The sequence below is a fragment of the Vulpes lagopus genome, chromosome 3 (assembly GCF_018345385.1).
Source record: "Vulpes lagopus strain Blue_001 chromosome 3, ASM1834538v1, whole genome shotgun sequence".
Taxonomy (NCBI): Eukaryota; Metazoa; Chordata; class Mammalia; order Carnivora; family Canidae; genus Vulpes; species Vulpes lagopus.
Genome location: NC_054826.1, coordinates 152,626,927 through 152,641,607, shown reverse-complemented (window position 1 = coordinate 152,641,607; position 14,681 = coordinate 152,626,927). Strand labels below are relative to the sequence as shown.

The window sequence follows — 14,681 nt, the reverse complement described above, 5'->3', positions numbered from 1 at the left end:
TCCATCAGCAGCTATTCTATAAGCTTCTTGGAGGTAATAGATTTTTATTCATTTGGTAAATGCTTTTTGAAAATTTACTGTATCATTGTCTATAAATGAGCTCTGGGAAAAATAAGATCTAGTACTTAACCTCAAAAACAAGAGTAGGAAGAGCAAACATGAAGAACATAATATTTAAGGTATAATGACATGGTTACTTAAAAATATGTAATGTTACTATGGGAACTTAGTGTAAGAAGAAATTAACATTAAGGGGAGATGAGACCTTCAAGAATATAAAGAATGAATTGAACTAGAGACTCAAAAGGAGGAAAAGATATTTATTATAAGAAATAACACAAAGTATGTGAAAATATGAAAATTTAGGATTTACTTAAAAGACATAGTAAGATACTGTCTACAAAGGTAGTCTGTGGATCTGATTTTTGAAATCTATTATATATTCAGAATTTTGAACTATAATAGTAGGGGTTAATGTAGTTTTTAAAAGTGGAACATAATATATATGCAATCTTTGTTAAAAGCACCTAAAGAATTTTAATTTTAACAAGCATAATAAAAGTTAACTTGCTTATTCAACTGAAAGGAGAGGTTTTTTGGATACTATACATTTTCTATTTGAGCTGGGCAGGTAATTACAACTAAGACTTTTGGTCACTACATGACCATGGCAAATCTAGTCAGACACTGGATTCCCTTTACAATAATAGTGCTAATTTAAGATGGTTCTTCTACCTGGGATTCCTTTTCTTACCTCTACCAGTGGTGAGATCTGCTCGTATTTTCAGACTCTGTTCAAATATTATCTCTAACAAAATCACCAAAGCATTCTTTTACTGTTTTTCATTCAATTAGAATTCATAATTGCTTCCTGTATTCTCCTATCATCTTATGTCCACTTCAGTTATGGTTTATTTTATAGATTTAAAGTTATATTACATTAGTCCTTAAGTTACCTACCTCCGCTATTTGGCTTTGAACTGCTAGCGGGCATAAATTTTTCCATTTATTTTTGTTATTGCCAGCACAGTTCTCAATAAACACTGAGTTTTTTAAATTAGATTTCCATTAAATATCACTATGGTCTTAAACTAACAAGCTTTCTCTAATTTGTTCTATTATGATCTTTGCAATTTATTTCAAAAGCCTATGGTCATTAACCAAAATCAGTAAAATGCTGACCTGAAACCTAGAAAATACCACATTCCAGAGGCACTAAACTCTTCAGTGTTATCTATGTATTTTTATCGTGATTGCTTATAAGAATTTGAATAATCAGCAGACCTTATATTCAACCAATTGGGATATTAAATAATTTAAAATTAGAAAATGTTTCCATGGGCTATTTAGTAATCCCAAATAGTATATCAAGTGTAATAACATAAAGAGTAGCTTTTATTTGCTTGTGTTTTACAAGAATAGCCATACTACATCGTTAAAGAAGGAAGATTAAGTATACATTCTAGGTAATGTGCTACTCAAAATCTGTTCCCAGTCCAATAGCATTAGCATCACTGCGAAGCCTGTTAGAAAAGAAGACTCTCAGGCCCTATCAAAACTGAGTCAGAATCTGCATTTTAACAGAATTACCTAGCTGATTCATATGTATGTCAAAGTTAGAGAAGCACTTTTTCCCTAGGACTATTTTAACGTGATTACCAAATAACATATCTTCATTGGGGAAAATTTGCAAACCTTAGAAAAAAACAGAGAAAAATATTTTAAAAAATCACACAATCCCACCAAAAGATAACCACTGCTATCATCTTTTGTATATATAGTCTGTTTTTTGCATAAATAAATTTCCACCAGCCCCTAAATTTGGATCTTTTAGTATACAATATTTCATAACATTTTTGCTCAACATGTTCCACAGTATCTTTTTAGATGGCTTATTTTGCATTCAGTTGTAAGGATGCACCACAATTTATTCAACTGAACACTGACCATCTAGATTGCTTTTAATTTTTGCTATTATATTTTAAAACACTGTGATAAACATCTTTGTAGCTAAATCATTGAATGCATTATTTTTATATTTTATAGGAAAATTTAGAAAACTGTTATGACTGTTTTAAGGCTTTTGTATTAAATTAATTGCACCCCAGATATACAAGTAATATATCCTTTTGGAGTTAAATTTGCTTCAGTATTCAGAGAAGACATTCAAATTCCCTAGTGTAATTTTCTGGCACATCAAACATGCTTTATTTTCTCCTTTATTATTAGTGTTTATAAAAATTTTCCACTTTTCAAAATTGGTCAATTATTAATAGCAAATGGTCTGAGAGATATGTTTTAGTTACTGAATAGAGCATTATCATTAGATATTCCTTGGTAATCAACAGACTATAATCTACTAAAGCACATTAAGGGACAGTAATTTCTTCAAGGTAACATATCTAAAGGAAGAAATTTGAACCTAGGCAGTCTGGCTCCAGAGCTCATGCTTTTGGTACCTATTTTGTGAAATCTTTCTAAATTTGTGTTGGAAAAACAGGGCTCTGGCTTCTATAGCAAAGGTTTGTATCTTAGGTTTCCTGTTAGATGCTGAGACAACATGTATATTATGAGGACCAAGAAGACCAACAGGCTAGAAAGAGAACTTTGGAAATAAGATGCCATCCAAAAAGATCTAATAGATTGAAAATGGAGTGATATATTCTCTGAAGGATTGAATATTACTTGCAAAGTCCTAAAATAATGGCTGTTTTTAACTCTGTTTTTCACTAGTTGTATAATCAGTATGGCCCACTAGGATACAAGTAATGTTTCATCTTTTAAATATTCAGATTAATCACTTGCACTCTTCTGTTCATATTAACAGGACTGCTAAGTAGCTCTTTTCTTTGTCTCCTTCCAGCCTCCTTCACATATTGCTAAACTTTTGAAGTTTACTCATTACAGAGAGGCTAATCTTCCTTTCAAAGTATAAATGAGGAAAGAGATAAGTATTTTGATTAGTATACAAGCTAATGGTCTCATTTTTAGCTTCAATTGATTTTTGCCACTGCTACATGGTTTCATGGTTTAGTCCTGGTCCCGAAGAATCTTATGGATGTATTCTTGCTCTTGATGTGATGACACTGATTCTTGCGGAGACCTTAGTGGTTCTTAATAGGAAAATGATTATCCTTTTCAGTGTTATGCTTATCCAAGGGATATTCACAGGATTTAGTTTCCTTAATTTATACTTACATGCCTCCTGACCCTGACTTCCATGGCAGGTTGAATGTTTGACAAGATTATCTTTAGCCCTTCCCCCACAGTGTACCAAAATCAGCCGTCCTCTCCTGATCATCTTGTCCAGGGATAGCAAACTCGTTGTCTGTAACTCAAATGTAGCTCACAATTACATTTTGTTTGATCCTCATGGTATTTCTCAGCTTTCATCTAAAAATCCCCTTTTTCAGTTGTTTTGTATATGAGGTAAGGTACAGAGTGAAGTTTTTTTTTCCCCTTCATAAGGTTATACAATTTTTTCAAAGATTTTATTTGAGAGAGAGAGAGACAGAGATAGTGAGAGAGATCATGAGTGGGGAGGAGAGAGAGAAGGAGGCTCCCCGCTGAGCAGGGACCCTGATGCGGAACTCGATCCCAGAACCCTGGGATCATGACCTGAGAGCTGAAGGCAGATGCTTAACCAACTGAGCCACTCAGGTGCCCTTTACTGCACTTTTTAAATCCAGGTTTTAGCATCAGCTATCAGTTTATTAAAAAAAAGAAAATGTCTGGGATTTTCTCAGTCTATAGATTAATTTGTAAAGAATTGCTATTTTAACAATATTGAATGTTATGATCCATGCAGATGAAATATTTCTCCATTTTATAGATGTTCTTTAATTTCTATGCAGTATTTTCTATTTTTTAGTGAGGAAGTCTTATTAAAATTGATTTTTAAATATTTTATTTGTTATTACTGTTGTGAATGGAGTGGTTTCTTTTATGTTTGGATTTTTGTGTCCCTAGTATATTAAAATGTTATTGATTTTTGTATATTAATCTTACATCCTATGATGTTAATAAACTCATTTATTAGTTCTAGTAATTTCTTTGTAGATTCCTTATAATTTTCTACAAATAGAATCAAGTCATCTGCAAATAAAGATAGCTTTCTTTCTTATCAATCTATATGCCTTTTTTCTTACCTTATTGCACTGGCTAGAACTTCTAATACAAAATTGCATAGAAGTGGTGAGTGCAGACATCCTTGCCTTATTCCCAGTCTTAAGGGGGAAAACCCTCCATCTTTCACCATTATATATGATATAATAAGCTATAGCATACCCCCACACACACATGCCCTTTATCAGCTTGATGAAGTTCCCTCCTAGTCCTAGTTTGTTGAAAGCTTTTATGACAGGTGTTGAATTTTATGGAATGCTGCTTCCTCATTTATTCACATGATTACATAGTTTTGTCTTTTGTTAATAAAGTATATTTCATTAATTGGTTTTCAATGCTGAACCTTCCTAGGATAAATCCTACACGGTCATGGTATATAATCCTTTTTATATACTGCTGGATTAGGTTTATTAATAATTCGAAAAGGATATTTGCATTGTAGTGGATATTAGTCTGTATTTTCTTTTAAGATTTTAATTATTCATGAGAGACAGAAGGAGAGAGAGAGAGGCAGAGACACAGACAGAGGGAGAAGCAGGCTCCATGCAGGGAACCTGACGTGGGACTTGATCTTGGGTCTCCAGGATCAGGCCCTGGGCTGAATGTGGTGCTAAACTGCTGAGCCACTTGGGCTACCCTGTAATTTTCTTTTAATCTTTGTCCAGTTTTGTCTTGCTTTGGTATTGGACATTATAGGATAAATTGGAAACTGTCACATCCTCCTTTATATTCTGTAAAAGTTTATGTAGGATTGGTATTATATCTTTGGATGTTTCATAGAATCCCCCAATGAAACCATATGGACATGTGCTTTTCTTTGTGGGAAAAAATTTTATTACTAATTCAACACTTTAATTTGTTCATAGATCTTTTCAGATTTTCTATTTCTTCTTGAGTTAGTTTCAGTAACTTGTGTCCTTCTATGATTTTGTCCAGTTCATCTAAGTTATATAATCAAAATAAAGTTTTATAGTATTCCCTTATAATTTTTAAAATTTCTCTAGTGTCAGTGATGATGTTGTCTTTTCATTTTTTACATGGGTAATTAGTATCTTCTCTATTTTATTTTGTTTTGTTATGTTTTTGTGAGTTTTAATGTTCCATCAGTCTAGCTTTTGGTTTATCAGTAAAATTTTTGGTTATTCATTTCTTCTGTTGTTTTTCTGTTTTCTGTTTCATTGAATTTTGCTCTGATCTGCTGTTTGGTTTTGATTTAATGTGATCTTCTTTGTTGAGTTTCTTAAGGTGGAAGCTTAAAATACCCTTTGAGACCTTTCTTCTTTTCTAATATAGGTGTTTAAACCTACAAATTTCCCTCTAAGCTCTGCTTTATCTACATTTCATAAATGTTGATTTCTTATAAGTGTTTCTATATTCAGTTCAAAACATTTTCTAATTGCCCTTTCGATTTCTTTGTGATTTAAATCCAAATATTTGGGGATTTCCAGATTTTTTGTTGTTGATTTTTAATTTAATACTGCTGTGATCAGAGAACATATTTTGAATGATTTTTAGTCCTTTCAGATTAATAGATGATTTAGCATGTGCTTTAGCATATGGGAATTTCCATGTGTGCTTGAAAACACTACATATTTTGATAATGATAGGTGCTGTGTTTTATAAATGTCAAATTTTAATGGTATTATTCAAATTTTCTCTATATTTGCTGAGTATTTGTCTAGTTTTTTCATGAATTATTGAGAGGGGGAATATTGAAGTCTTCAACTATAATTGTTGAATTATCTAGTTTTCCTTTCAATTCTTTCTTTTTTGTTTTAGTATGTTGGGGGCTGTCTTGTTAAGTGCACATACATTTATAATTATTTAATCTCTCAGATGTATTGGCCCTTTTATTATTATGAAGTGCCTTTTTTGTCATAAATACTGTTTTTTTTTCTCTTAAATTCATTTTTGTCTGATACTGATTTAGATACTCCACTGTTTTATGGTTACTATTTGCATGGTATATCTTTTTCTTTTACTTTCAACCTATTTATAGCTTTAAATCTGGCTTTTGTAGATGGCATATAGTTGGACCTTGCTTTTTTTAATCCAGTCTGATAATTTCTTCCTTTTGATGTGTCTTTATTCCATTCACATTCAATGTGTAATAATTGTTATGGTTGGATTTACATCTTCCATTGTGCTATTTGTTTTCTATATGTCTCATATTTTTTGTTGTGTTTCTCTTTTATATCTTTAGTGTTAAACAAATATTTGTTAGGTCTCATTTTAATTCCTCTTTGTTTTTTAACTAAATTTTTAAAAGATATTTTCTTAATGATTTAGGAGTTATAATGCACATTTTACCTTATCACAGTCTACTTCAAGATAGTACTGACTTAATTCTAGTAAAATGTAGTTATTTTGATCCAAAATAGCTCAATTTCTTCTCCAACTCTCTTAGTATTTTCATATATATTACGTGTATCTTTCTGTAAACCCAGCAATGCAATTTCATACAATTTAAGTCCTTTTAAGAAATTAAAAGAAGACAGAAAAGTATGTATTTGTAAAGTCTTTCACTTTTATTTTTACCATTTCCGGTATTCTTCATTTTTTCCTGTCAATTTGAGTATTTTCTAATGTCATTTCCTTTCACCCTGAAGGGCATCATTAAGTATTTCTACTTGCAACAAACATTCTCAGCTGTTGTTTATTTGGGAATGTCTATCTACCTTTGTTTTTGGAGAATAAGGTTTTAGATAGAAAATTTTTGTTAACAGGTTTGTTTCTTTTTTCTTTTAGCACTCTCTGAATATATCATTCCATTGCCTTCTAACCTATTTCTGATAAGAACTCATCATGAATCCTATTGCTCTTTCCTTGTACATGATTAGTCATTTTTCTCCTGCTTTTAACATTTTCTCTTTCTCTTTCAAAAACTTGAGTATGATGCATCTAGGTATGGATCTCTTTGTGTTTATTCTAGTTGGTATTATTTGAACTTCTGGATCTGTGGGGTAGTGTTTTCCATCCAGTTGGATTTTCAACCTTTATTTCTTTGAATATTTTTTCTTTGCCCTTTGTCTTTCTCCTCACCTTCTAGGATTTCTATTACATGTATGTTAAAACCTTTGCTGTCCTACAGATTTGTGAGGTTTTGTTCATTTATTTTTTCTACCTCTTGTTCTCTGTATTTTTCAGTATGGATATTTGTATTGATCTATCTTCACATTCATTGATTCATACTTTGCCCTCCTCAGATCTTCTGTTGGGCCTATGTAAATTTTGGTTATTGTACTTTGAAAGTCTATAATTTTTATGTTGTAAATAGTTTCTCTTTATGTACTGAAACATTATTATATCATTGCCATTACATTTTCCTTTAATTCTTTAAACATTTCCTTTTATTCTTTGATATATTTATAATAGCTGTTTTAAAGTCTTTTGTCTGCTAAATCCTATATCTTGACCTATTCAGAGACATTTTCTATTGACTGCTTTTTCTTTCATTATGGATTATATAATTTTTTATCAAAAAATCGATTTTTAAAAAAAATGATATTTTTTAGCAGTTCTGGATTCTGATTATTTTTTTATTTCCTGGTTATTTTTATTTATTTTTAATTACTTTTTGGCCTTAATATATGGTCTGTGCCCCATGGCGTCTGGCTGCTGATTTCTCTGCTAGGGATTACTCTGTGTCTGTATAACTTGATGGTTATTCGTTGATTGATCAGAAGTTTAAAGAAATCTGTGCTGATGGAGCTATTAGTGGAGTGAGGGGCACATTCATGTTCAGGCAGTTTTCAAGTCTGTACCAGCTTTAACTTTCTGTAGGGCCCTCTTGGAATAGCTTCCTAGCTAGCCAGGATATGTGAAGAGCTTATTTACATCCTCCTTGATTCTCTCATTTCCATTTTCTGTGTTAAATTTTTTGCTAGGCTACAGTCTGCTGCTCACCCCTACCAAGGCCACAACTTTAGACTAGCAAAGCTGGACACTTTCCCTATTAATTTCCTAGAGTTTGCTTTTTTTATTGACAGCATCATATGTGGAATTTTTTTGGCCTCCTCTGTATATCACGTCAGCCCTCTCTGGCAGCAAAGCTGCTGGTTGTCATGGCCAGCCCCACCTGAGAGAAATACTCCCCTGACTAAGCTATTGAGGGAACAGGAGCAGCACCAAGCAAGACCACCACAGACTCCCACTGTTCTTATACAAAGCTTAGCTGTTTCTCATGCTTCTCAATTTATTATTTGTGATTGCTAGATTTCCAGAGCCATAAAGTTGTTGTTTTTGACAATTTTGTTCAGCTTCTTAGCTGTTTCTTAGAGAAAAGATTTGCTGACTTCTTCATTCCCCCATCACCAGAAGTCCTGTCTCACCTAGCAGCTTTTAAAATGGCAAGTTCACTTGCTGAAGTTCCACTTAACAAGGTACCATTCTCTCCTTTGTACCATTTTGGTACAAAATTTAGGTCTCTGGGAATCAGAACAGTCTGTTCACCATGTTATCCAGTCTGCCCACCTTGCTATACAATCTGTCATCTTCATCCTTTTTGATGTAAAGAATTTTACACTTCAACAGTGATCTCTAGTAACTTGTGTATATTATCCTTTTTTGAAGACCACGTAAGTGGCATCTGACACTGTTTGTAATGCTGAATTTAACAGAAGTTTATAGTAAATTATTTTATGATTCTGCTTTACAAATGAAGAAATATAGTGTTGTATTTTGTTTCTTCCATAATACAGAATGTTTAAATGGTTAACATTTGTGCTGCAGTATAGCTTTCTGGCTCATGAAAAATGAAAGCTATCAGCGATCTGGGCAATAAGATTCATCGCCAATAGTCACTAGCAACAGCACACAGCATTTTAATATCAGTGAGGTCCACAGCTAGCAGTAAGAGCTGGTGTAATTGAAAGACGCTTAGGTGCAATCATTCTGCTGTTTGTTCCTTGCCAGGTTCAACATGGGATTGTGTGAGTATTTGAAGAAAACAGCAATTTTTTTATAGCTTTGAAAGATGTAAAAAGGGTAGATAAGTGCTTAAATTTAAGAAACGTGGTAATTTTTAAATCATGTGGCTCTAAAATAAAAAGATATTTTATTTGTCTTGCTTGATTAAAGCTTTAGAAAAGCTACTCCTTGGTTACAAGTGAACCGATAATGCTGGTCTAATGTTGCCGTGGTAACAACTCATGCTGATATAATTGAGAACATCTTATACATCCTGGTTTGAACATTTTCTCCCTGCCATTTTGAGTTTTTCTAGTGGTATATGAAAGAGGCTAGGATAACCAGCTTGAAAGAAATTAAATCTAGTTATAGACATCTTTGGCATTAATCTGATGTTTACTACTGATATCTCATGCTGGGCAGTTATGCTTTGCTTCTAGGGGGTTTTCTTTTTTAAACAAAAGAAAGCTATTTTCATTTTCTGTGTGCTGCATGTTCCAGTGTATGTGTTTACACCATCGGTTCTTCTACCTCTAGAGATTAGCATAACTCCCTTTGCTGTTGGATTGTTGTTTTGAGCAATATGTTTTGGAAAGGTTGGTTTTCATCATGAGTGGTAAGTATGCTCTCTGAGCCTCTGCAGATATATATATTTATATATTATTTTTTTTAATATTTAACTATGAGGAAAAAATATTTTCTAAGGGGGAAATTGTAAAGCCAGGGCCACAGTGAATTACATTTTCTGTTGATGCTTTTGCATTTTGGAATTATAGTAATTTGCTTTTAAAATCCATTGAGAACTGTGAACAAGTAAAACAACTATTAATAGTCAATACCAATAATCAGTTTCTAATTTTCTTTATGGATTGATTTCTTGTATTCATTAAATACTGTTGTTACTGTGTTACAAATTAGTGAGTAAAAGACCCACCATGATAAGAGAATTTCTTTTTAGTATCTGATCCTGAAGATCATTGAACTTTCCATTTTATTAGTTTATCATTCTAATATTAATTTTTGTTAGCTTTTTGATGTTTAAAAAATATTAATCTTGAATAAGATGCTGCCAGAATTTTGTTGATTTATTGGTTGCTTTTAACTATAGTTCACTGAGAAATAAAGATTTAATAATAAAATAAATATGTGCATTTTGGTTTTGGAGGCTTTGTTAAAATTTTTCAGAGATACTTTTTTGGGGGAAATAATTTGTTACAAAAGTACGTTTGTGATCATTAGTTTCCTTTTTTTGTTTTTATAATATTACTTTTTTTAAAACATTTCCATAAATGTTTTTTGAGAAAATATCCTACAGTATATACTGCAGTTTATCATAGGGTAAAAGCTGTTCACTTTAAGCCAAACCTGCAGCTAAAAATAGATATCCTGTTGTTAGAGTGAGAAATATTTGCTTAGAGCATAATTCATTAGCATCTTTTTGCTTAACTAAAAAGAGGATGTTTGTAAGTTAATCTTTGATTCCGGTACATTTTTAGAAGGACTATATTGTTTTTCTTATAACAGTCTATAAATTACACTTAAGGGATTTGGAACTGGAATCCAGAACCTGAGAGAGTTGGATTTTTCCTATATAATGATAGAATTCAAAATAAATATAAATATACCTTTTCTTCCATAATTGGAGATCACTTTTTTGCCAATAAATATTTTTTTATCCTGCTGCCATAAAATATAAGCCTCTTCAACAGTTAGGTATTTGTTTACAAAATGATATTAGACATTAAAGGACATTTTTATATGCAAGATATTAAGAATTGTTATTGTTATTTTCCTGTTAGTAGATAGATTCTTCTGATCTACTGTTTTAAATTTGGGCTAATATTACAAAATCAACATGTTAACGTTCCTTAGGATTTCTATGGATATCAAAATTGAATATACCTGGTTATCATACTTAAAATGTTAGATTTCTTTGACTCTGGCCAATGAGTGTTTTCTCTTTGAAAGTTTGGTTTAAAACAGAATTTTTAGGTAACTACTGTGGCATTCTAGAGGTTTTACAGTTGGATGTATTGGTTTTAGCTAAAGAAAATTGTTGCTGCTTTTCTATTACTTGTTTCCCTTTGAAGAATCTATGGATTATTCCAATAATATTTGATATATTTGACCATATTGGCTTGTCCTTATAGGACTCTTAGTAGACAGATTGTCTACAATGACATTCTGACTTTTTCAGTCTTGTCCAATTTCATCTAATTTTACTCCTGTCCTAAGTAATTACAAGCATTAGCCATTTCAAAATATGGGAAATCACAGAGAAGCATGATTTTATTTGTAAAAAAAAAACAAATGCTGGTCCTTTTTACCTGAGTTTATAGCTATACATGTGGTATTTATATGCATGTGGTATTTTTCTATTTAAAAAGCTACTCTTTCTCCTTCCTGCCTATTAAGTGTCAGGTTTCTCTGAGAATCTATCTTTGGCCCTCTCTTAATGCTATATTCTCTCTAAATGATCTCATCCATGCCCACATCTTCAGTTGTTACCTGAACATTCAACCCAAACGTGAATTTTCTCTTTCCGTCCCGAATCTACTCCTTTTTCATTGATTCTCATTTCTGTTAATGATACCTGTGCCCATGTGGGAACTTAAAACAGAAACTATGGTAATTCCTAACTTGTTTTTAATCCCACCCCAGGAAGGCACTCTGTCATTAATTTCTATTGATTCAATCAGAAATCACTCAATTTTCTCTAGTCACCCTAACACTGGGAATGCTTAAGATTAGGCATTCTGTATATTCTCAGTCCTCTTCTAGTAATTGCTTCACTAGCTTCTCAGCTTCCACTTTAATATCCCTCCAGACAGACATATAACATGCTGCCATTTTTAAAATCCCAATGTGCATATTTCATAACCCAACATGAAAACTTCCAGCTATTCCTTATTTTCTCTAAGATAATGAAAGTAAGACATGTAGGATCAATGACCTGCCTTTCTGGCTTTACTTACCTACATCTCTCCCATCAAATTTTGATCTGGCCATACTATACTACATATTATTCCTTGCTACTTTTTCATAGTTATATCCTCTATCATAAAAATTATGAAAGCCAGCTATGCTTTTCAGTGCCTTCATCATTGGCTCTATAGAGTTAGGTGATTCTCCTATAGTCCTAAAACAGATTTATAAACTATAACAAGTATTTGTAGTATACTGAAATTATGTACTAAAAGCATGTTGGTTTCCAGTCTCCAAACTTTGAACTCCTTAAGTCACAGGTAGTGCTGAGTTAATCTCTGTGTTTCCAGTAGTGCAAATGTAGTTGTTACCCCAGTGTACCAAATGTAGTAATGAATTCATAAATTCTTGTAAAATAAATGAATGATTAAAAATTATCCATATTTGAGTACTTTTCTTATCAATGAAAAATATCAGTCACGTTTTAATTTTTTTATTCATATGCTTATCAGAATAGAACTAGCACCCTTATTTGAAAATTCCAGAAGAGAACTCTTATTGGCCTCACTGCAGTGGAGGGCAGATCTCTGAAGAAGGTTAACTTTTATGAATGACACAAAAGTTACAGACTTGAGCAAAAAGCATTTATTTCACTGCCCTTTCTAGGTCTCTGTTCTCTAGATTAAAGATATAAGAACACAAAACTGGAAGAAGTGTATCAGTTCTAGAATTAAGAAAGTGTACTTGCCCAGAAATACACAGTATCAGATTGAAGATCAGACACCAAAGTCTGTTTTACTTTGAGTAGCTTAGCCTTCATGGAAAATTAATAAATAATACTTTCACCCTCACTAACTTGGAGGGATGGATGAAGTTAGAAGAAAAACTTTGGGGGAGACGAGTATAAGATCCAACACTAGTGATTACTTTCATTTTAAAACAGTTATGGGACAGCCAAGAATTTGTTAGCCTATTCCAAGCTGAAAATGAGAAAACTTAAAAATATAACAGGGCTCTTCTCTGATGTGGTGGGCATCACCACCAGCAAAAAACCCTATAGTCCTGGCTCCATTCCCATTTCTGAGAGTCTCTGAATTATTTAACTGATAATATAAATATGTACTAATCAAAGGGTCTGAGAAGTTGACTCTAACATACCAAAATAGGAGGTGAGAGGATCTACCTTATGTGGGGGCATTTGTAAAGTTGTGAAAGGTTTCTCGTTGTTTATAAATGGATAAACAAGAAGAGCAACAACATGGAGTCTATGAATAGAGTATGCATCATTAAAGGATAAATCACAGACTTCAAGAGGAAAAGAGTAGTGAACTTATATTTAGAAAATATGTTGGAGAGAGTTTAAAAGTAAGAAATTACAGGTAGTATCTGTTGAATTCTTAAAAATTCCAAGTGAACATAAATGTGTGTTCACTTGAAAGATAAGGTTAAAAAAAAAAAAGACAAGAAAGTAAGACAAAAAAAGAACTGGCCAACAGGCAAGAATAAAAAAGAAATTATTAGGATTGATTTTAAGAAAATGAACCTGGCATTTGCAGAACATAAAGCTGCATTAGAAGCAATAAAGAGCAAAATAATCACTGTGGAAAAGTAAATTAATGATGTGGAGAACTCGGTTGATAAAACCTATCAGAATCTAGGGGGAATGGACAGGTTAAAAATTATGAGGTAAAAATATGTTGAGTAGGAAACTCTACAAATTGAATGAATACCATTCCTTCAGAACAGACCATGACTAATAAAATAGTAATAATAAAAAATATGATTCAGGGAAACTTCTTAGTTGAAAAGAAAAAAACCAAACCTGATCTATAGCTTCAATGACCTCATTATCTTTTGACAAAGATTAACAGAAACACCAACACCTAAATATATCCTGATAGAAGTTCTGAATTTCAAAGATAGAAAACTCTACAAACTAGTTATCTTTGCATCTTGCAACTTAATACAAAGCTTGTCTTAAAAAGGAAAAATATCCAACATTTTAGATTAGATAGCTTGAAAAGTTTTCTAAAACAAAAATTAATGATAATACAACAGCATCTAGAAATGTAAATAAAATATAACAAGCATCCCTTTGCATGAATACCTGAATTTACAAGAATATGATAGAAATCCTCAGTGTACAAAAAGTGGAGTGGTAAATGGAAACCATAGTTGTCAAGAGGAGCATATTTTGACTACCCTGAGGAGATTTTCATACCTTGGCTAACCAAGGAGCTTTCATTTTAAATGACCTCACAGAGACAGAAGATAATTTACTCAATCCATGCATCTTGGGATTTTTTAGACTCCTACATGAAGCTAGGATCCTCAAAGGATTGTAACCTCAGTGAAAACATAGAAAATAAACCCTCTCCACTGATACATGGAGAAAATAAGGAAGCTTATATTTCTTGGCTTAGATTCCTGGGGACATGGGAGGAAGGAGTATGTGTGCATGTGTGTGGGATGCCTCTCCCGAGAGTTTGTAATCAACTGCTTCTCTAGTAAATTTCATGTTTTAATCTCTATTAATTATGTAGCCTAAGAATCACCAATAAAATAAAATACATTATTGTAACAGTCCCAGACTAGTAACATCTGCTGGATGCCAGGCAGAAGCTAATATAAAACATATCCTCAAGTGGAGCCCTGCAGGTTTCTCACAGATAAAGCCCAACTGAACTTTAAATTCACAATCCAGAATCAAACTAGATACACGT

General features: G+C 32.4%; 1 protein-coding gene across 7 annotated transcripts in view; it reads left to right on the top strand.

Moving 5' to 3' along the window:
* Positions 1 to 14,681, top strand: part of PRKACB (protein kinase cAMP-activated catalytic subunit beta) — a 112,005-nt gene that overhangs the window by 53,335 nt on the left and 43,989 nt on the right. For 2 of the 7 annotated variants that reach the window (XM_041747716.1, XM_041747712.1), the window contains exon 1: positions 9,032 to 9,056. The exons of 2 other annotated variants lie outside the window; for them this stretch is intronic. In XM_041747716.1, coding sequence (XP_041603650.1) covers positions 9,047 to 9,056 — 10 coding nt within the window. In that variant the 5' untranslated portion in view covers positions 9,032 to 9,046. Of the gene's footprint in view, positions 1 to 9,031; positions 9,057 to 9,390; positions 9,650 to 14,681 lie in introns of those variants that run through there. 3 more of the 7 variants (XM_041747713.1, XM_041747717.1, XM_041747715.1) reach the window with 3 other exon arrangements.